At 35.5% G+C, this 22,162-nt stretch overlaps 1 protein-coding gene across 4 annotated transcripts in view; it reads right to left on the bottom strand.

Moving 5' to 3' along the window:
- ERC2 (ELKS/RAB6-interacting/CAST family member 2) overlaps positions 1-22,162 on the bottom strand; it is a 445,445-nt gene that overhangs the window by 336,461 nt on the left and 86,822 nt on the right. For all 4 annotated transcript variants that reach the window (XM_051627871.1, XM_051627872.1, XM_051627873.1 and 1 more), the window contains exons 4-6: positions 18,395-18,469; positions 8,755-8,910; positions 2,810-2,977 (exon numbers count right to left, since the gene is read on the bottom strand). In XM_051627871.1, the coding sequence (XP_051483831.1) occupies positions 2,810-2,977; positions 8,755-8,910; positions 18,395-18,469 (399 nt within the window). The remainder of the gene's footprint in view (positions 1-2,809; positions 2,978-8,754; positions 8,911-18,394; positions 18,470-22,162) is intronic.

Genomic DNA, 22,162 nt, shown 5'->3' with positions numbered 1-22,162 from the left:
AGCCAGGTTCTTCAGTAGTGCCCAGTAACAGGACAAAAGGCAGTGGGCACAAACAGGACGTTCCCTCTGAGCATCAGGAAACATGACTGGTGACCAACGCTGACACATGTCGCCCAGATTGGTTGTGAAGTCTCCATCCTTGGAGATATTAAAATATCTGGAAATAGTCCTGGACAACCAGCTCTAGGCAACCCTGCTTGAGTAGGAAGGCTAGACCAGATGACCTCGAGAGATTCCTTCCAACCTCAACCACTACGTGATACTATAAATTGCATCCTGTTTCATCATATGCAGCTGCTGTCTCCAAAACCTGAAGATAACCTGCAGAATACCACTATTAATAATCATAAAAGGCCTGTTATGAAACAACTGAGATTCTGTTGAGGATTTCTTTTATTACAGGATTTACTAAGCTGATTTAGTTACAGCAAGGTGATTACACAGTAATCCTATTTAGACAAGAAGTTGACACTGCAACTACCAGTATCTTTTTCAGCCCAGGATTAGAACTGACCTTTGATGGTTACTTTCACCTCCAGAAAGCAGCCCTTCAAGGCAGGTTATGAGCGTGTTTTAGGACAACATAAAATTCTACAACGATAATGAACAAGAACTATCCATTCTGCAAAGAAGCAATGCAGACATGTAGGAAGAAAGCAGCATGGTTTAATGCAGGCCAAAACGTTATTAAGTTTACTCATCTGGGAATCACCAACAATAGCTTGTACAGTAAAAAATTCCTTCCATAATGATTTCCACCTGCTGGAGGGCTGCCATTCACCCTGCATCTCCCTGCAGCTGCTTTTCCATCTGCTGCTGGAAGCCACTGCCCTCCCTTAGATAAGATCTGAGCCCTGGAGATAGTTTCTATAAGCAAATAAAATATTTTACCTATTCCTGGTTGCAGAGAACAAAACCTGCTACATCTAGAATCACTGCTGGATTGCTACCACAGCATATTCAGGAGATATAATCATTCTCTCTACTTCCCCAGAGTTCTGCAAACTAAAGATTAAGTGGAGATGTAAAAGGTCCTTTTGAAAGACAGGATATTTCTGAGTCCTGAAGACAAACATTGCTGAGTTATATGAGGCATCATTTTGAACTTTCCTATGTTGCTGCATCACATTTAGTTTGTACAGGATGTAACAGGAGAATGCAGCCTGAAGGCACAAATTTCTTAATTAAAACATACCATGAAGTATGCAACAAAACAAACAAAAAAGTACTTCATTCTTATTGTCCCCGTATTGGCCCACTGGTCAGTCAAAATACATGAAGAGTAAATAAGCAGAAATAAGAGAAAGAAGGAGACATTTCCATCCCCAAAAAGAAAATGTGCAAGCAGCACAAACAGCCTGCTTCCAACCATCTCATGACTAACACTAGAAACTTCAGCTTTAAAAACCCCTCAGACTTACAGCATCCAATGAGTGGTCTACAGTCAACAGTTTTTATTGAGCTGTCTTTTTGTTCCTTATGTTAAGGGTGTGTTCTTTCTGGTTTCGTCTAAATATTGTTAAGAAACAAGGACTTTGGCCAACAAAGGAGTAGACAAAGCAATTTACAAATTCAGCTGCTGTCCAGCTTTTGTGCTCCTCAGAGCTCCAGCACATTTATCCAGAATACCCACAGTTCAACAGACTCTGCATAATCAGTCTGGAAGTTGAAACATAATAGTTTGTGAAAAAGAGACATTCTGGCAACCATTTTTAACCAGAAAAACTCCCTAGCATTCAGCAGGGTGGTAAGGAATGTGCCAAAACCCTGAGGGTCTTAAAAAAAATGTTACAATAGAACATAATTAGAACATGCAAGTCAGCCTTGAAGAACCTTATTTTCTTTCCTGTAAAATTGTTTGGACACAGAGATCTGTCACTTGTTTTCATGATTGTTAAGAGAAATCAAGTAGTGCTCTCACAGCAATTCATGACAAATCCTGTGTTTGGTTAAATGAGTGTATTTCTTTTGACCAGCAGAAAGCTGCTGTAAACAAGACTAGATAGCTTGCTAGTTTAAAGAAGATTCAAAGTCTAGCCAAAAGAGGCAAAAACTATGTTCAAACTAACCACACATCTTTTGTGAGTCTCAGTTTCACTTAACTTCAGAAACTGCTCTTCATTTCTAACCCCTGAATATCTAATCAGTATTGTGCACTTCAAGACTATGAAGTTTTTTAAAACCCCAGGAAACAAACTAATGGACTGTATGCTCTCAAATGTGACAACCATCTCAACCTTATATTCCAGTACCAGTATTTTTATGATCTGACTTTTTAGATACATTCATAGGTAATGCACTGACATGTTTTAAAGACTGAAATTATTTATCTTTTGAAATAAATGTTGATTGTACTTGAAACAATAATGACAAATTAATATCATGCACGCTTCAACAGATCCTTTCAAAATATCAGTAGTTTCACTCTTCAGAACAGAAATATACAGCAGAAAAGTAGCATCAAGCCATAGCATCCAAAAGGAAAACTCAGTCAACAAATAGATGAACAAACAAGGAACAAGATCATAATAATCAAGTCATTAAAGGCCCAGTTGCCCCATTGAAGCCAATAAGAATCAGGAACAAATGTTTTTTTTTTTTTAAATGTAATCATAGGTGTGTCTAAAAAAATTCTCAGAGAGCTGGTGTAGTACCAAAAATATATACCAAATATATTGCCATTTAAAGGATTTTAAATTATTTCACTATTCTTTAAAAACTTGCCTTTTACTTGCAAAAAACACATCACCCTGACACATGCTATTAACTAAATATTTCTATTAGGGTTTATAATTAGAAGATACGATACCTCTGTCTGAAGTATGGCAGCTCTCTGTTCTTTGGCAGTAAGTGACTCTTTAAGCACTTCAATGTGTTGCTTGCAATCTGAGTTCTGATTGCTAAGGGTTTCAAGCTTAGTTTGTAAGGCAAGAAGTTCAGATTCTTTCTTTGAGAGTTCTTGTTTCAGTTGGTCAATCTGTAATGGGGGGAAAAGGGTTAGATCAATAATTTCATTTCCAATTCATAGTTGCACTTAAAAGCTTAAAGATGTAAATGACTATGATATAATACAATTTAGACAGCTGTAAATTCTGGAAGAGAATTAAGATTTTTACTTTTTACACTCACAATTTCAACTGAGGTTCTGGGAAATTAACATACCCTATTTTAAGAATGATGGTCCTGTTCTTGCAGAAGTTAAAAGGAAACTCTTAAAGATTATATATGATGATTTGGCCTATAAATTCACCATGGACCTCACTCAAGTTCAAAGGAATTTATCCTGTGTGAGGCAAGTCTGACAGGACAGAAAAAAATGCATAGAAAAATAAGTGTTCATAAAAGTACAAATTCAATCCAATAGCCTGTTCCTTCCAAAAGCATGAGTCTTATGACTTACCACTGGCCAGAGTGAAGCAAGGCCTTTTAGGAGCCTGATAAGGAAAGCAGGCATCTTAATACAAAGAGGAAAATAGAAGAGGGGAATTTTAACCTTACTCCTCTTACAAGTATGTTGTTACCCACCATCTCCAACTCCTTTTTTCCCCTCTCTGGCAGTTCATATGGAATTCTCAGGTACTAAGAAAGCCGAGCCAAAGCAATTAACTTTAAAGAAGTCTGGGGAAAATGTTATAAAAATCCACAGAGTGAAAGGTCTGTGAGATTGTAAAAGCATACCCTAGGGGAAACAGCAGAAACCCAGTCACTACGAAGGAGCTTCTGAATTACAGTGAATTGAAGGTTCATCAGTAAACGTCATGGAACTGTGATTTTTCTCCCTTTCCTCAGGAGAGGAGGGGTAGCCACAGAACACAGCAGTGTGATGGATGCAGAATTCATGAACCTGAAGAAAGCACTGGACAACACACAGAATGATACTAAAGGATGGCGAATTAAGTGACATACAACTCTGTCTTAAAGTCCAGTGAAACAACACTGTGCACCATCTGAGTTCAGGCATATCTCATGAGAAGGATTTAAGAGAAAACATCTCCATGCATCTGCGTAAGTCAGAGAAAACACACTTCCTTTTTATTTAGAAAGTTTTCTTGATGACAGTAAGGCCTACACATTTTTCTTCAGAATTTAAGTTTCGATTCTGCAACAACCAGATAAGTGCTTGGAAGAGCTCTTTCCATTCTCTCCCATCAGCTCCATCCCAACAGACATTAATTAAATTTTTAAAAATGCTTCTTCCAATTAAAGTCCACATGTACGTACATCTTAATATATTCATTCCTTATTTCTCTTCAGTGTTTATCTAGATCATTGATACTTGGCAAGCTACCCCTGAGCTACTGTTTAAAATCAAGAATCTATACTGGCACTAAAAGCAATCACCTTCACAGTTTGAAAAAATAAAAGTAAAAGAAGGCCCATGCAGAAAACAGATGTCAATAAAATGTAAAGAGTACAGTTAAGAAACTGCTAGAGAAGACTCTTTTGAAAGAAACAACCTTCCTCCATCCCTTTCCAGAATGTGTAGGCAAGAATGGCAACCGAGACTAAAATATATATACTGAACAATGACAAAATCTGCCTACAAGATATAAAGACAAAACATATATCTGCAGTCAATATTCTTTGCATCACATGCTTTATACAAAACCCATGAGAACATCACAGACGCTTAATCTCTCCTAGAAACTCCTCCCACTTTTTTCCATGATGCAACACTCACCCTGAGAAATAATCAACACACACACACACAAAAAAAAAGGCTTAATTTTCATCACAGGTATGTTCTTTGTGTTTCAGAGACAGAACCTGGTTACTATAAAGTTCTCACTACAATATCTACAAATTGCCAGAAGAATTTGTGTTGGAGCTCTCAATGGATTCAACGATATCTCCTGAGCTCAGTACAAAAGAAAAAAAAATAATACAAAGGCAAACATGTTTTTGTACTTTATAAAGACTGCAGTGAAGATTACTACAATTCAGGGTGTAAGTGCTGTAGCATCTAAAGAACTTCAAATTTGTCCTCTGATCCTGACCTTGCCACTATCACACATATTTCATACTTGTAATTAGCCTGTCACTGCTTTTGCAACATTACCCAGTATGATCTTGCCTCACCTCCTTTCCTGAAACCCTAGTTCTTTTATCTTCCTTCTCAATTTATGATTCACTGTCACCTCCCATTATTTCAGTTCCTTATATACTAGCATTTCCAGAAAGCCATTATCCCTTTTCTTACATTATTTTTACACACCCAAATCTTACATGGCATTACATGGAGTAACTGGGAAACAAAGAAAACAAAGCAAAAAATCAGAGCTTTTCCCCTGCATATGAAATATTAAAATTAACAGGCTAAATCTGTAAGTAAAGAATCCCATGAAATGAAACTATGCTGATTTATGCATTATAAGACTCTGGTCGCTTGTAACAAATGACAACTGCTTTTAAAGTGAAGGATTTAAGTAAAGGAAAACAGTACCAATGCAAATGAAGTGAGTGGTTGCATGCACTAGACTGTTACAAAGTCTATTTGTAGATTCAACAGGTTATATTGGTCAAGGTCTATTTATAAAATGTTTATCACATTTCCAGGCCTATCCATAAAAACCAAACCTTCTGTAGGTTTTCTTCCCTGCGTATTTTTGTTACAAGCTCATGTAGAACATGCAATCCATGAGAAAAGCTCTTGCACACAAACGTTAATTACAGAGAGCCTTGTTACAATCCAAACAATTTTAAAACTCATCTTAACAGTAATTTGCTGAAGTTGTACTGAACTATAACTAGATTTTCATACTCATTCCTGTTGATAGCATGAGAGTTCTGGTATTCAAAGAACTACTTAATTTGCAGAGTGCAAACTCACACCTGAAAAAAATGCACAAGTGTTCCTTAAAATATCTTGCTGCTAGACAAAGGACAAACCCCTAGGATGCAAAGGAAGTCTTGCAAAGCAGAAATCATTTTTTTAAATGATTTAAAATGCATATAATCCTTTGCGTTTTCTTCATATCCTTAATGAAGATATTTGAAGCTTCATATCCCTTAGTCATGAAAATTTCAATACATGTTTTCACAATTTCTATGTCATGCGAGTGATAGCAATTTTTGCCTCTTCAAAAACAGAGCTAGGAGAGTCCTCACCAAGTGTGTAAGAAAAGAATAATCTAAGCAAGTTTTCTTTCTCATTTCTACAACTTTTATTTAACTGCAAGTCAAAGTTAAAGCCCATATATTTGGAAGGAGTTAATATTACTAATAATGAAGTTAAGAAAAGGAATGTTTCCCAGCATTCTCTCCACTCACATAAATAATTTTTAGCATTAGCCTCCATTTAGCACTTTCTCATTTATTTAAATTAAGAACAGACTAAAAACAAGTTCTATTTAAAAATTAAATGTGAAATATTAAGAGCTTTATAACACTTAAGTTTGCTAACTGTGAGAAGAGTTTTGTTCTGCTCTTTGCCATCAATCAAGACCTCTGTTTATCAGAATTTATCAACAATCTCAGGTTCAGCAGATCAGGTATAATAAGATCTGTTTGCTGACAGCTACATAAATACTTTTCCACCTTGAAAGGTTCTCAGATGAATGATAAAAATAGTATCTTCTGCTGCAAATCTCAATTTTAAGTGGAAAAAAGGACTGGTGAAAGAAAACAGGCAAAGTTTCATCAGAATGTGGCATTCATCAAAGATCAGAAGACTGTGACAAAACAAGGCATGTTTCATAGTCTTCTCATTCATCTGCTTTCTATGCCACAGGGATATACTGAAGCTTTTCCTCACAAAAACATCATAAGATTGTTAATACCATACTAGGCTTTGTACATTTACTGTTAGATAAACAGATTTGCTGAGATGTATTAGGAGTTTTGTTTTACATTTCTAAAACTGAATTGCTTTTAAAGTAATTATGTTTAAATAGGCAAAATTATTTTCTTGATGACAATGCTACTTAGGAAATCTAGCTACTTTTCAGTTGCTTAAAAGATACTTTTTCCAATTGAGTAATTTTTGTTTTTTTTTTAATAAATACATATTAATTCCATATGGGCATTAACACTCTCATTTCTTCTGTAGCATAAACCCCAAGGAAAAGATAAAAATTTTCCCCAGTGATACAAGCCACCAGCATTTCCTGTGATGTAGTTTAAAGGATGCTAGAGTTTCCAGACTGGGAGACACTAATAGCCCTTCTGAGATGAAAAAAAAAATGCTATATCCTATTTATACAAGAAAACTGAAAATCAGGGAATGCAGATTCTCCAGAAGGTCCTGAAAGTTTCATTCTTTGACCACAGACAAGCTATATACTTCCTCTGAATCTGAGCTTGCCCAAATCGAAAAGGGCGGCAATAGTATTTATCTACCTGACATCGCAAACGTTGTAGTTAAACAGCGACATTGCTAAGTACGTTCAGCATCAACAGAAAATGGCAGGCAAGGAACTATACTTTAATCCAATTAACTCCTACTTTTCTTGCTCACATGGCCTCTAGAGAGGTAATTGTACCAGCTCTTCCTCAAGCAGTTCTGCAAGCACACAGTTTTAGAAAAAGTAAATCAATCCATCTCAATTCCCTAAAATTTCACATACACCATTTTCACATATACAAAAAACCCTAAATATTGAAAACTAACTAGGATGGAAAGACTTTTAAAATAAAGTAAGAATTTATAATAATCATGACTACTAAAGTTGTTTGCCTAGGTTTTATTCTGGCACTATGGTCAAATTTTTAACATCACTGCAAGAGATGAGATGCGTGGCTTTCCCTTCCAGTGTTTTGACTTCAGGATGTTGTGGCTTGTTTTACTTTATCTGAATTTTGCTTAAAAATATTTTTAAATGCTATTGCAAAAAAAAAAAAAAATTGATATGAAAATGGAAGTACCAGCTTCAGCCTCCATAATCGCAAACTTTTTTCTTTTTATGAAGACTTTAGTTTATTATTTTATGACTTCATAAACAAAACACATTCAAGGTAGAGAGGTGAGAATAAATCAGCACAAAGTGTAACATTATTTATTACAATTTTTAAGGCAATTATAAAAATACCAGAAAAGAAATATTGGAACTCACAAGAAAGACTATTTGGAGCACTCATTCCAAAACAGCAGCTGAGCACATCGAAATAAAAAAAGATAAAAAGACCAGCTGGGACAACAATTTAGACACCAAGCTTTACTTCTGATGTATTTTTAAAAAAATGAAGAAGGAATACTCTTTTGTGAGACTGATACCAGGAAACGTGTTACATCACTACACATGTAGTAACAGCTTATGGCCAACTCGTAATTATCTATGTACAATAATTAGAAATGAAAGGTACCCTGCAGGAACAAAGTCATCAAATCATCATCTTCAAAATACTAGAAAATTACAATTTAGTGTCATTTATGCAAACACAGTCCCTACTACAAATCCATCAAAAACAGAAAAAAAAAAATACACAAGTTGTGCCAACACAGTGCAAGTCAAAATTATGAACTAATTCAAAAAGCCAACATTAAAACACCATACAAAAGAAAGGGAAAAGGGAACACAGTGAAGACTCAGCATTGTAGTAGCCTCTGCAGAAGTGGTGAAATAGCCCCTTGATTATCTCTTCCTTAATCAAAACAAACACCTTTTATTTTCACTCCTCCATAGCTACAGAGTATCACACAGCAGAGAATTACCAACAAAAGATGTGCAGACAGCTGCTTGTGTTGAAAAGAGTCAAGTTAAAAGTTTTGTTTCCATTATTTAAACAGCATTAAGTTACTTTATTAATAGACCTTACCTTATTTTTCATGAACTTTGAGTGACTCTTGTAAACTTCTATTTGTTTGATTTCTTCTTCTCGGTCCTCTGTATTCAGAACTCCATTTGTCTTCAACATCTGTATTTCATCTTCAAGATCTCTTATATTGCGCTCAAGTGAAGCTATTTTTGTATCCTAAGTTATGGAAAAAAGTATTGAAAATTATATGAAACTTGTATATTAATACATAACAAAATAACAGCTATACTTACATGAACAAAATAATAAGATAGCAAACATAGATGGTACATATCCAGATTGCACATGTCATAAACCAAGAGTAATTCTGTTGATTTGAGCTTAAAGAAATGCAGAACACAGACCTCTTCACAGCCAGAAAACAGCGTGCAATGCTACATTTTGTTGCATATTCTGTAGAGGAAATGTTCTGGTCAAAATTCCACCTTCATTCCTATATAGTTAGGGATGAACGGAGAATGGAAGATCCCCTATTTCTGATATGTACATGATAACCTATCTTGTTTGCTTGGCTAGCCATCTAGGCCAAGTTTTTCTTCCAAGCTCTTAAACACAAAGTTCAGCCTAGGGCAACAAGTTCACCATTGCTGCAGGATGACAGGCCACTTCATTACCTGACAGCCTGAGGCTGTTTCCTTATTTCCAGAGTCTGTTGCTTGCTTCCTTGTCAGGAAGCACAAAGGTTGTCTCCTCACATACTTTTACTACACTAATTCAGTCACATCACTAAGATGGGATGATTGAGCACTTTTTATTATGAGTCCCAAAATAAACAAAACCACAACCACTAAAAGATTTCTACATCACAGACAATGGCTGCCATGTCTGCCAGCACAGACCTCAAACACCCAGGGATTTTTTTTCTTGGTGCCAGTCATTTGGAAATGGACTCAATCTCTTCAGTGAAAGTTAGAAAGATTAAAAAATTATTTGGAAAAACTTCTCACATAATTTTCTGTTTAAAGGAGCATTGCTAAACAACTCATTAGGAAATATACTTTAGGCCCAGTTGGCAGGCGTTTGTCAAGAAACAGAAAACATTGTGATTCAGATGGTCAGACAATCAGTTCAAGAACATGAAGGAGCAACAACCGATTAAAAATCAGAGATTGGGGTGAAGTTCCTGTTCCAGTGAAGTCAATGAAAAAGAAAAAAAAAAAGGGTCAGGATATTAAACTAGAATGCTAATGTGGGAGAAAATACAAACTTAATTTATACTTTAACCAAGACAAGCTAAGCTTGAATCACTCTGCTAAACTACAACTGTGTTTCCTTTTTTTCCAAATTAGTTTTATTTTCCTGATTCCTAGATGTACACCAATGCTTGCTCTAGGCTACCTAAAAGCAACCAAAACCAGAACTCCTGTAATTACTTCTTTCATAATACAACCAGGCAAATTTAGTAACTTAAGACACAGGATATTTCAAAGTTCCAAAAAGCATCTGAACTTTCACTATAAAGCAAAAATGAAACTCAAATTCTTTTTGAGATTTAGTATCTACTGTTACAAATCCATATGGAATCAAAGCTGTGTAAGGACTAAACAATGTCATTTTATCTTTATAGTAAATAATGAGTCTCAGATTGAGATAAATTTTCTTTTGTTATCTTATTTGATACATTAAACCAATAGAGGTTTTTGAATGAGAAAGATTTTAACTATTTCATTTGCAGTATAAAAGCTGTTCATAACAGGTAAAAATGTTCAGTCTGAAATCCTGGATGTTTGCCAAGATATAACAGGCTAAGTATTCATAATACAATTTAAGTTTTGGTTTTTTTCTTTACAATTTTCACTCCCAGATGAATTATACTTAAAAATAAAATGATAACATGATTTAATTTACAGTAACTGTGGTCTTTCAAGATGTTTCTCTCAGAAGCTAATGCCCTTTCACCAAACATGGTGGAGTGCATACAGATACTTTTGCCCAGAGTATCTGGGCAGAGCATCTTGGAATAATTTTGTGCCTTTAAGTAAAGACAAAGAATGCTGCTTCTCAGCCAATCCTGTCCCTGTCTAGGACAACACATCTCAAAAAACAGCATTTACTGTAGTTAATAATATTATTCTTTTGTAAAGTAAATAAAAACTCATTTTTCCACATCTTTTTCCATTATTAGTGAGTCATAAACAGTAATTCACACTATAGGAGTCATGTGAGAGGACTCTACCAGAGCAGTGCACTGTGAATCCTATTTGAAGATTTTTTTAGTCTGTTTGAATACAGACAAGAGCTCAGTAACGTTAAAGATGCAAAATGTTTCAATAAGAAATCTTGAGACAAAAGAATTTGAAATAGGTGTTGAAGAGAACCACCTTCTGTGACAGCAGACATGGTTCAATGCCATACAGGTAGAGTAACATATTTTGAAGGGGAATACCAAAAACTTTCATTCATCTTACAAGTTTCCAAATTAACTCCATCCCCTTTCAGAGAAGATGCTCCAGACAAAAGAAAAAAAAAGTCAGAATGCAAAGGAAACAATCCTTAGAATCTGAACTTTGCTGCTTATCTTTTACCTCACGAGGTTTTGTTTTTTTTCTGGAAAATATCTGATACTGAAAATGCTGATGAGTATCTTAATCAGCAGTGCATATTTTCCTTTCCTGAAGGGTACATCCAAAGAGAAAGAGTATTCTAAAAATCAATGTAGAAACAGAAACGCACTGAGATGCAGCTTATAAAAAAAAAAATAAATAATTAAACCAAGCAACACCACCACAACAAACTACCTACCCCATCCTGGAAGACCTCCAACCAGCTTTTAGGCTATATGCTTATAGCTAATATAATGATGGAGTTGGATTTTTTTAATAATAGCTTTTCAAGTTAAAGGTAAAATGCAATTTAAAGCAGTATGTTAGCCTAACCTTATTAACATGACATTTCCAATAGCAGAATCCTAAACATTTTATTAATATTTGTCCATGGAATCAGATTGACTCATACCATAGAGTAAACTGTGTATTTATGATAATAAAACCCCTAATATTTCTATTAAAGGACAAGCCCATTCCCATGACAGAAAATAAATATTTTTGAGATGTTAACAGTTCTGTTCACAAAACTTCTTCCATAAACTTTTTTTTTTCTTTAAAAAGGAAGAAAGTAAAATTAAAAGTTTGGATGGAATGAAAAAAGAAAGGGGAAGAAGTCTCACTAAATCCTATCATTCAGTGAAATTGCATGAAAAGGAAATTAATGAAAGAAAAGGGAAAAAAGAATCTTAAAAGGTAACAGGCCTTATGCACAACAATAAATTATTGTAGCTCTCGCAGATGCCACAGTCAAATCAGCTTGCTCAATCAGGTTTCATTTTAGAAATTTTCTACTCCTATTATTGAAGATAAAAGCAAAACCTAAGCTTCGCTGCACTTTAGAATGATTTTGCACTGAAATGTATTAATACTTACATGACCTGTTCTGACATCTCATCTGGGAGTAGTCCCCATATAATCTCTCCAGCCAAGTGTTTAAGAGTCTGGCTTTTTGTACTACAGTCGTATTTTACATGTTTGCAAATATAACATGGCAGAAATAATTTATAACACTGACTGTTACACTCTTTAGAAGGTTTATACATCACGAAACAACATTTAAACTTTACAAGAAATATCTAACAAATTTTGGTAGCATTTTTTGTACTTGTACTTTATGACAATGAGTTTGAACTCACCAAGCTTATTTTCAATTTATCTCTGCAAGTTGTGATTACAGCTTTGCAAAAATTAGTTTTTCTACCTGTAGAAAAATTATCACCTGTCAAATTTGTATTACATTTTATTGGAATAGAAGTCAGAAATTTCACAAATTTTGAAGACTAAAATCTGCTTCAGAATAATTTATCAAAAACATCAGTGATGATGAGACAGAAGATAAGTCAGACTCCACCTGCTTTCACAGGCTGTTCAAGGAATCAAACGTGCTGTTCTGTTAATGTATGTACAATTCAGGACTGGCAGTTCTGCAAATACACCAGACAGGCTGCTGGTCAACTGCTAGAAAGTGAGGACTCCTGTTGCTTAAAGACAATACAGACAGCCTGGAGCTCCCAATGGGTGCTGCCACCAGTGAGTTGGGATGAATTACAGGATGGATAGAAGTTAGATAGCTTTGCTTTCACTAAAATTTTTGACAGAATAGACACATTCCCATAAATTCTTCCAATTCAGTTGAATCAGCATTTCCCCACAGAAAACTTCAAATGGAAAACTTTCAGCCAGCTCTTGTTGTGGCACAGGGTCTGGCAATCTTTCCAAAACTGAAATAGGAACAGATGCAATTATTTCCTTCAAGCCTCTAAGACTTATCCACATTAGCAGCATTCTAACAAACTGCATAGGTCTGTGTTGAATCACAAAGAAGATTCCTTCGCAGTAATATTAAGAAAGCAGCTTACTATTAACTGGTACTAATACACAGCATCTGAGTTCTACAACAATGCAACATTTGTGCCGACTTTTCCAGCCAGGCCTTTAAATCTCTTAAAAGATTATATAGCAGGATTTGTAATATAGATCAGGATACTCACCCTAATCTATCTCCTCCTTCCAGCAGGAATCAATACTTATTCCTCATCTCCTTTATTAAAATATTGTAGCAGATATTCTCTGAGAGGTTAGGGCTATTTCTATGCTGAACCTAGCAAAAATCTATCTCTTCTGGAACATGAGAAAATTAGTGTGTGTCCTGACACTCAAGAAAATAATATTGCACAGTGGAAAGGAGACTAAGTTTACAAATGAGTTTCCACAATAATGTTTAATGAATCTTATATATCTATTCCTTACAATAAGAGTGCTATAACACATCTCCTAAACAATTAGGGAGGGGGAAAGAAAGAGTAGATCAAACCATTTGTAAACAGCACAGCATTCCAGTCTGTTTTACTCAGAAATGAAAAGTAATGAAATCCTGCTCTTCATCATTTCAAATATCTGATAAATTTAAAACACGTTTGCAAAAATCTTGCTTGTAGAACATTTAACAAGCAATCAGAAACAAATATTTGAAACTTCGCATTTAATTAAACTTGCATTTAAATGCAACTATGCACACAAGCAGTTGACAGACCATACATGACAACTCTTACCATATACTTTACCTTTATCAAGTTAATACAGAGAATGTTCAAGTTTCTTTCTGAAGGCAAGGAAAAGTGAAACTTCATGCAATCTTAACACTAGGGGTATGTTGCACTGCAAACACACACACGCTTTTGTAGAACCAAACCCATACCTGAAATATCAAAGCTGGATCAATATACAAAGATGGCTCTTTCTGTAAGTAAGGTAAACCACAAATATTTTCATTTACTTTACAGCTTACCATTTTTAAGGATTTTTATATTCATGTTGCTAGACTATATATATTACAGAATAGTCAACACCCTACACTTAGAATTAGCTTTATGCCATATCTTTAGGCAACTGATTTCTGATTTCTTCTCAAGTGATACCACTAGTTTAAGCCCAGAACTGTCTGAAAAAGAACATAGAATCATAGAATAGTTTGGGTTGAAAGTGACCTTTCAAGATCATCTAGGTTTGACCCTCCTGCCATGAGCAGGGACATCTTTCACTACATCAGGTTGCTCCAAGCCCCAACCAATCTGGCTGTGAACACTTCCAGGAACGGCACATCCACAACTTCCCTGGGCAACTGGTTCCAATGTCTCACCACCCTCATTGTAAAAAATTTCTCCCTGGACCCACTCCAGCAGATCCATGTCCTTCCTGTACTGATGATCCCAGAATAAAATGCAGTACAAGAGGTGAGCAAATTTTGACCTGATTCATGTGCTCAGGATTATCTTTGTTGAAATAATGTAAAGCGTGTTTCCTTCTATCCTTTTTTATTGTATCTGTCAGTGATAATCAACTTTGGATGTCACTGGTATTCAAAGATATCAGTGATCTGGCACTTGTCAGATCACAATACACAAAGTGTGCATGGGTGCAACATCTCAATGTACCAGGTGTATTTTTTGTTGTTGTGTTCGTTTTGTGTTTGCTTGTTGGGTTTGGTTTTTAAACTGGCTTCCTGTATAAAACAAATAAAATTATATGAATGCTGTTAAATATACACACCATATTTTCATGTGCATTTGCTATGTCCAGTTTTCATGCACTGCAATTTGAAATATGTTTCTTTACATTATGGAGAGGACTTTTCCTGTTGTTTTGTTTGTTTGTTTGTTTTAAATTAAGATATCTCGAGTAGGTATCTACAGACTATAATTTCTTTGCTCTGTCATTTCCTATTTATTACACTACACAAAATTAAGCTTCTAAAGTCATTTGTTGTTTGGTAATATTTTAAAACATTTTGGTGGCTCTTCTCTGAATGCCATGAGCTCCATGATGTAACTCACTGTTTTGGGCAGATGTGCACTTCAAAACTTCTACCCTTTACTAAATCCAGGATACAGACAGCATACCTAGTATTCCCCACTTTCTAGAGAATGGCTCTCAGAAAACCATTGTGGAAGGCTGGGAGAACAAAACAAAGCAGAACAAATCTCTTGAAATCAACATCTACAATGTGATTAAGCAAGTTTTTGAAAATAGAAATTTGAAGAAATAACAGAAAGTATGTGGAAAAAGGAAGCATCCTGCCCTCCTCCTGTCTTGTGATTCCACTTTCTTGGAGAAAGAAGGGCTACTGGAGAAAAAGGTCTGCTGCAGGAAAGTGTAAAGACTGCAAAGGAAAAGAAAAAGACATGGTGCATTTGGAAGCAAAGGTGTCTAGGAAGCAAAACAAGAAAGTCAGGAAAGAAAGGCCTGTGTGATGCATCTGGAAAGACAAGAGATGCCTGAAAGGAATAAAGTAATAGCAATAGGAGTCAAGATATAGGATGTGAATTTTCTTTTTTTTTTAATAAGTATACAGAAGATAGAGACTGGTCAAGGAGTCAACAGTTATGCAGAAAATAAAAATGCTAAAGAGAAGGCAATATTTGCAAAGCTTTCAGAGAGAAACAAAGACCGTGTCAGTAGAGGAAAGGTAGAGCAGAAAAAAAAAAGCTGTTTAGGGCAAGAAAACCCACATATAAAATGATAGGCAGGAGAAATGGGTATACTTCATTGGATTAAAGGAAAGGCTGACTGTAAAGGACCACAAAGCATCCAGCAATGTCAAGGGACAGAGGAAAACCACAGGAAAGAATAGAGGGATTTACAAAGGAGGGAAAGCTACCTCCTGGCAGAGCCTTGGGGAGCAAGGGTGGGGACTCAAAACAAAAGCTCATGTGGCAAGGGGGTGAAAGAGGCTGGGTGTAGTAAAAAGAAATGTACACTGCTTGGAGCCTCAGAACAGGGGAGTGTTTGGCCTCAGACTGCCATATTAGAGTGCAATCTTCTCCCTCCTTCTACCCTCAGCACTGTAGGGAAATTACTGCTTCAATGCTGGATCATTCAAAACAAATGTTCTTTTATATTTTTTTTCCAAAACAAATGCTGTCTGGATTAAAACAATTTAAATTTACTTGAAAACATTCCAAAGTTGGAACCTGGAATGAAAACTGCTGTTTAATCATCTGGATTTCAACATCTTACATTTGCCCCTTTTTTCTTTTCAGTATTAGGGATACTTCAGACTTGGCAACCCCAAAGGAGCTTGTGTTCATAAGAATGGAAAGCAGCAAAAGGCAGCTTTGCATCAGAAAGCTCCAGCAGGATGATGATCACAGCCTCACCCATGACAAATGAAAGTCCTCACTGAGCATTTTTAAAAAGTAGAAAATTGTACCACTCCCAACTCTCCTGGGAGACAAAGAGAGAAGACAGTTTAACTGTCCTCAGGGACAGACACTGTCAGAGTAGCTGCAACTACAGTCATCACATGTGTCATCCATGTGTCATGCACCCACCACCTCCATTATTTTTTGAAAGAGTTTTGGTACAGAAAGAGGAATTGCAAATTATTTAGCAACATAACCCTTCCATTGTTAATAACCCACATGGAAGACAACAAATTATTCCAATACACTATCTCTGTATCCCAAAACTTTCACATTCATAGTTCTGAATATTAATAGTATGAAACAAGTTCTCAGCCAATAATCATCCTACTTTCCTGTATACTTGAGGTAACAAGTTACATCAAAAACCATAGAATCATAGAATTTAAGTTTTAGATTGCATACATTGGAATAAACTAGAATAAACAGGGAAGGTCAAAGGCAAACACACAACAGAGGATGGAATACTGACACTGATGTACCTTCTTTGCTACTCAGGTAATCCAAACTAATTATTATCTATTAAAAGGCAAATACTGTACTTATGAAGTCCTTCTGTTGTGTGTATTTACCACAATGTTCAGACATGCTGAACTTATTTGCTCATAACAGAAGTCACTGGCAAAATGAGGTCTTTAATTTGTGCTTCCTTTTCAGACTGAAATGAAAGGCCATCATTAATGTATTTCAGGCAGCATTGCCCACTCACAAATTAGCTCAAGTCTCATGGTATTTTTCTTAAAGATGTATATTCTAGACACAGAATTATGCAAAAATATCAGTTTTCACTTTTTAATTTTTTTTTTATCTTCTGTTATTGTGGGGGAAAAAGCCACAACACTTTAGTAATAATATAAAATATAAGAAAACTATATTCAGGACTAAGACAAGAGTTTCATCACATTTTGTCATATTGTTGCATTAAATTGAATATTTTCCTTAGGTTAGATGTAAAATGATGCCCAAATAATCACTAGCAGAAATATTGTTTTTAAATATCAATAATAAAAACATTTTACATCAGCCTTGGAGAGTTTGTGCTTGCTTCTGTTTGTCAGTATATTCCATCTACTTCAGCTCACCTAAAACTTTTTTTCTCCTCCAAGTTTTTTTTAAAGTAATAGTTTGTTCTCACTATTGAGCAATGCTGCACTTTTTTAATCAAGTCTTGTTGAGACAACAGAACTAGGAGAAAGAAATACTAATTATTCCTAGCTTCACAGCAAAGTAAGTTGAGAAATATAAGGAAGCATTTAATGATGTCACAGTAAAAGTTATAAATCAAGGTGTTGTGGGTTAACCATGGAAGACGTGTGTCACACAGCAGCTCACTCCCTCCCCTTTACTGGGATGGGGGAGGGAATTGAAAGTACAAAAGTGAGAAAACTCATGGATGCAGTTAAATCCAGTTCAATAGGTAAAGCGAAGCTCTGCAGGAAAGGAAAGCAAATAATGGAATTCATTCACTGCTTTGCATAGGCAGGCAGATCCCTAGCTATTTCAAGGAAAGCAGAGCTTCACCATGCATAACAGTGACTTGGGAAGACACATGCCATGACTCTGAATGTTTTCCTCTCAGTTTCATTGCTGAGCATGACATTCTTTGGTACAGAATATCTTTTTGGTCAATTCAGGTCAGCTGACCCATCTGCATTCCCTTCCAGCCTCTTCTCCACCTCCAACCTCTTTGCTGCGGGGGGAGCAGAGTAGAAAACTGAGGAAGCTTTGACTCTGTGTAAGCACTATCCAGCAACAGCTGAAACATCAGTTTGGGTCCCAAATTTAAAACAGCACCATACAGGCTGCTATGAGGAAAACTAACACCATCCCAGCCAGATTCAGTACTTGAGTTCATGCAAAAATAATACATGGGAAAACATGCAAAGACTATACCTTCATTTCAATAACTGTTTGAAGAGCCTTCATCTTTGCTGGCTCCGGCTGAAGTTGGGTTCTTCTATGCAATTCCTGTGGAGGGACACGATAGAAATAAGCCTGACGACTCATCTTTTATTATTTTAATCACTCATATGAATTTATTAGAGCAAAATGAAAGTCTGGTTATTAGAAGCATGTAACTCCAAATGCTACAGGTGCTTCTCTCTCTCGAATCCCTCTAGCATCACTGCAGTCCCTATCTTATATTACAGGCAACTCTGACAGCACATGCGCTATTTCTGAACCCCCTATCAATAATTAATGTCAATGGTGACAAAGCCAGTAAGGAATTACTTAATCTAAATACAATGCTGCTGTTTCTGCCTAAACATCAAAACTTAATTAATTCAGTTGTGCTACTAATTCGAACACTGTTAAGTAATTTAAAAATCTTGTACTGTCATTTCTTCTTAGCTATTCCTCTAACATCTGAAATTAGCAATTTAAAGACATATTTAAATCTGACATTTTAAAGATAATAATTACATAGTGGGTTGATGCAGCATCCTCTGCAGTAGCAATTACATTTTGGTTTTCACATTTTCATACTATTTTTTAATGCACCTGTGCCCACAGGTAAAAGAAAAATAGATTGCATTAGTTAAGACATACAGGTAACAGAATTAATGTCTACTGGTCTTTACAAAAAAAAAAAAAAAAAGAAAAAAAAAGAATAAGAAAAAAGATGGCAGCACTCGGTCACTTATAAATGCAGGAATTGTATCTCAGGATAAGATATCTTAATAAAAAAACTACATTGTTCTACATAGATAAGTGAAAGCTGTAATGAGACATCATCATTTACAAATTTGATGGTGCTTATACCATTGCTACAAACAGTCTGAGCAATTTATTAGAAAACAAAACTTCTTTAGAGTCCTTCCCCTCTCAAGGACTGGATTGCCATGGTAAATGCCTTTCTCTCCATTCTTTTGACCCTAATACCCCACATAGACATTTGAGCCAACTTTACAACTATGAAAAATACACTTATGCCTGCTAGGCAGAGAAGCTAGGTTCATTCACCACAAAAACATCAACTGACTTGAGAACCCAAGCTATTGTGTCTTCCAAATTATGCCTCTCCCAGCTGAACCTCATAAATTTGGGAGCAGGGCCACAAAAAAACATAATACTCTGGATCCTAATTATCTTTACTTCCATCTCCCAAATCCCCTTCTCTTGAGTGAAGCAAACAATGTACAACAATGACAATCAATTAATAGACTAACAGTCAAAAATATTATTAATTATGGATTGTGCACATTTATTATCCTGCCTGCACTCAGCCTACCCTAGCACATTTCTGGGTCTTTCTTTCCCAAATAACCCACCAGCTCAAGAGTCATAATTTTTTTGTATCATGAGTTACCAATCAGTTCCTTTTTCTATTTAGCAACAAGCATATTGCTTATCAACGACATTGAGAAACAATCACTGTTTGAAGACTGTAGTAGGAGTGATTTGGCGTATGTTGTTAAATTAAAATCTACTGACAAAAAACAACTTTTTAAAAAACATTTTTAAAATTGCAAGGTATAATATATTAAAATAGCTGAAAGACAAGCTAGTCATGGGTGCTGCATTTAACTAAACATAGATTACTTAACTTGAAGTGTAGTAAACGACAAGATGTAATATCAAGACACCCATCCCAAAACTCTCAGGTTTAGCATGCATTTTTGGGTAAAAAGAAGCTGTCCATAAGTAACAGAAAAAAATATGCATACAGAAATAGATAAGCACTTATGATCTGTAGTATTACTGTGAAGTAGCCAAGTTATGGTCAAATGGCTAGTAAATTAAAACCCTTTAGGTCACACCAGGTTGATCCCATTTTTCAGCAATAATGTTGTTCATTATCTTAGCCACAAATGTCTGGGGACATGGGCAGTTTCTCATTCCCTATTTGTACCATAGCTAACAATGATAATTTAGTCAATGACTGAAGCTCTTAGAATATATCCAACTCTTTCTTCTTTTCTCTGTTGCCTGGGTTCCTGTCTTGCCTATTCTATTTTGCCCACTCTGCTGTTTCCATAGAAGGGATGCACAGAAACATAACAGTTAGATAAACTGTTAAATTAGAGTCTGATTTAACATAGCCCGTTCATGTCTTGATAAACCACAGCACTGCCTGCATAAGTCATATTAGGTACATGCACTTGAATGCATACATAAGGCTCAGTAGGTCTGCATGCTTTTTTATTACATTAAGTATGTTAGAAAGATTTACGTATATTTAAACTACCTCTAACATATGACAACAGTAAATTTCTAATTTTGCACTAGACATGAAAAAGTGCATCTGAATGGTCCTTTTTCCTTGTTTTTTATTTACAATTCTCTGCATTATAAAAAGAAAGAAATCTTCGCAAAACAGGAATCTCTCAATCACCACCAGCTGTTTGTCTCAGATGAAACAATTACCTTCACTAAACAAACATTTTAAAAAATAAGAATCTCATAGATTTGTCATATAGTTCTCCCACAAAGTCATGGAAAAGTCATTGGCCAGTTATATCACTATCTGATCAGCAAAAATTATGGCTAATTCTAAGACCAGACTTTGCTCCCCAAAGCCACATAAACTGAGTTGGAGTATAAACAGGATTCCACACATTACCCAGGGAGACAAACCAGAGTTTCCACCCCCTTAGCCAAAGATGAATAGACTGCCAAAGATGAGTATTCCTAGATGTCTATCATAGCATGAAGCCTTGCCCCATAATACTTTTCCTGTTTGCTTTATGAATCAATCTGATTCTGGCTGACTTAAAAGCTTTTCTTTTCTATCCATGACGGTAAAATGAAGCAGACTTTAGGATTCTGGAGAAGATCAGAAAATGACTCCCACTTTATTATTTTGTGTGGGTTTTCTTCCAATCAGATTCAAATGTTTGGAGACTCTCACAGGGCTCAGTTCATGAATTTATATTGTTCCATGTATACATTTTTTTCTTTTGGGGTACCTGATTCAGGGACATACCTTTGGGGTACTGATTCAAAGACACTACCAGTTTGTGTACATTATTATTTTGCTATCTGAAATCTTCTGGAGGGTGTCAAATTTGCCTGAACAGCTAACCAAGAGATATTCTGAACATTTCATGAGGTCCTTATAGCCTAAGGAAAGCAGATTTTTATCCATTATGTCATTTTTTGAACAATGTTGCTATATCTTTTTAATTTCATGTAATAAAAGGCCCATGGAGCCTAATAAAACCCTTTTTTAAAAACCAGCAAACAAGAAAAAACAAACAAACAAACAAAAAACCCCAAGCAACAAAACACCCAATATCACTGATAGTTTCTTTTAACCTGAACAGTACTGAATGAAATTCTTGATACTGATATAAATAATAAAGTACTTGTGCCATCATCTGTTCAGCCATACTAATAATTTCTCAGAGATTTGCTTTCACTGAAATCACACTCCCATTTACATAAAACTGCATAAAATAGCATGACACAAAGTGGTAGAAAGAAAGACTTTCAGAAAAATGGGCAATGTAGAGGTGGTATCATGAAACTGTCAGTGACTGCTTGCATTTCAACTGCTAAGCTTCTACAGATGAAAGAAGAGAAGGAAAACCAGTATCATAAACCAGAAGATTATAAAAAATTAACACAAGATTCAAGATTTATAAACAATAAAGACATAATAGGAACAAATATATGAGAATCACATAACCACTGGAAAAAGAAAGAGGGATCAAAGAT

This window comes from Apus apus, chromosome 9 (assembly GCF_020740795.1).
Source record: "Apus apus isolate bApuApu2 chromosome 9, bApuApu2.pri.cur, whole genome shotgun sequence".
Taxonomy (NCBI): Eukaryota; Metazoa; Chordata; class Aves; order Apodiformes; family Apodidae; genus Apus; species Apus apus.
The sequence above is the reverse complement of the archived record's forward strand: the minus strand, read 5'-3'. Positions and strand labels throughout refer to the sequence as shown.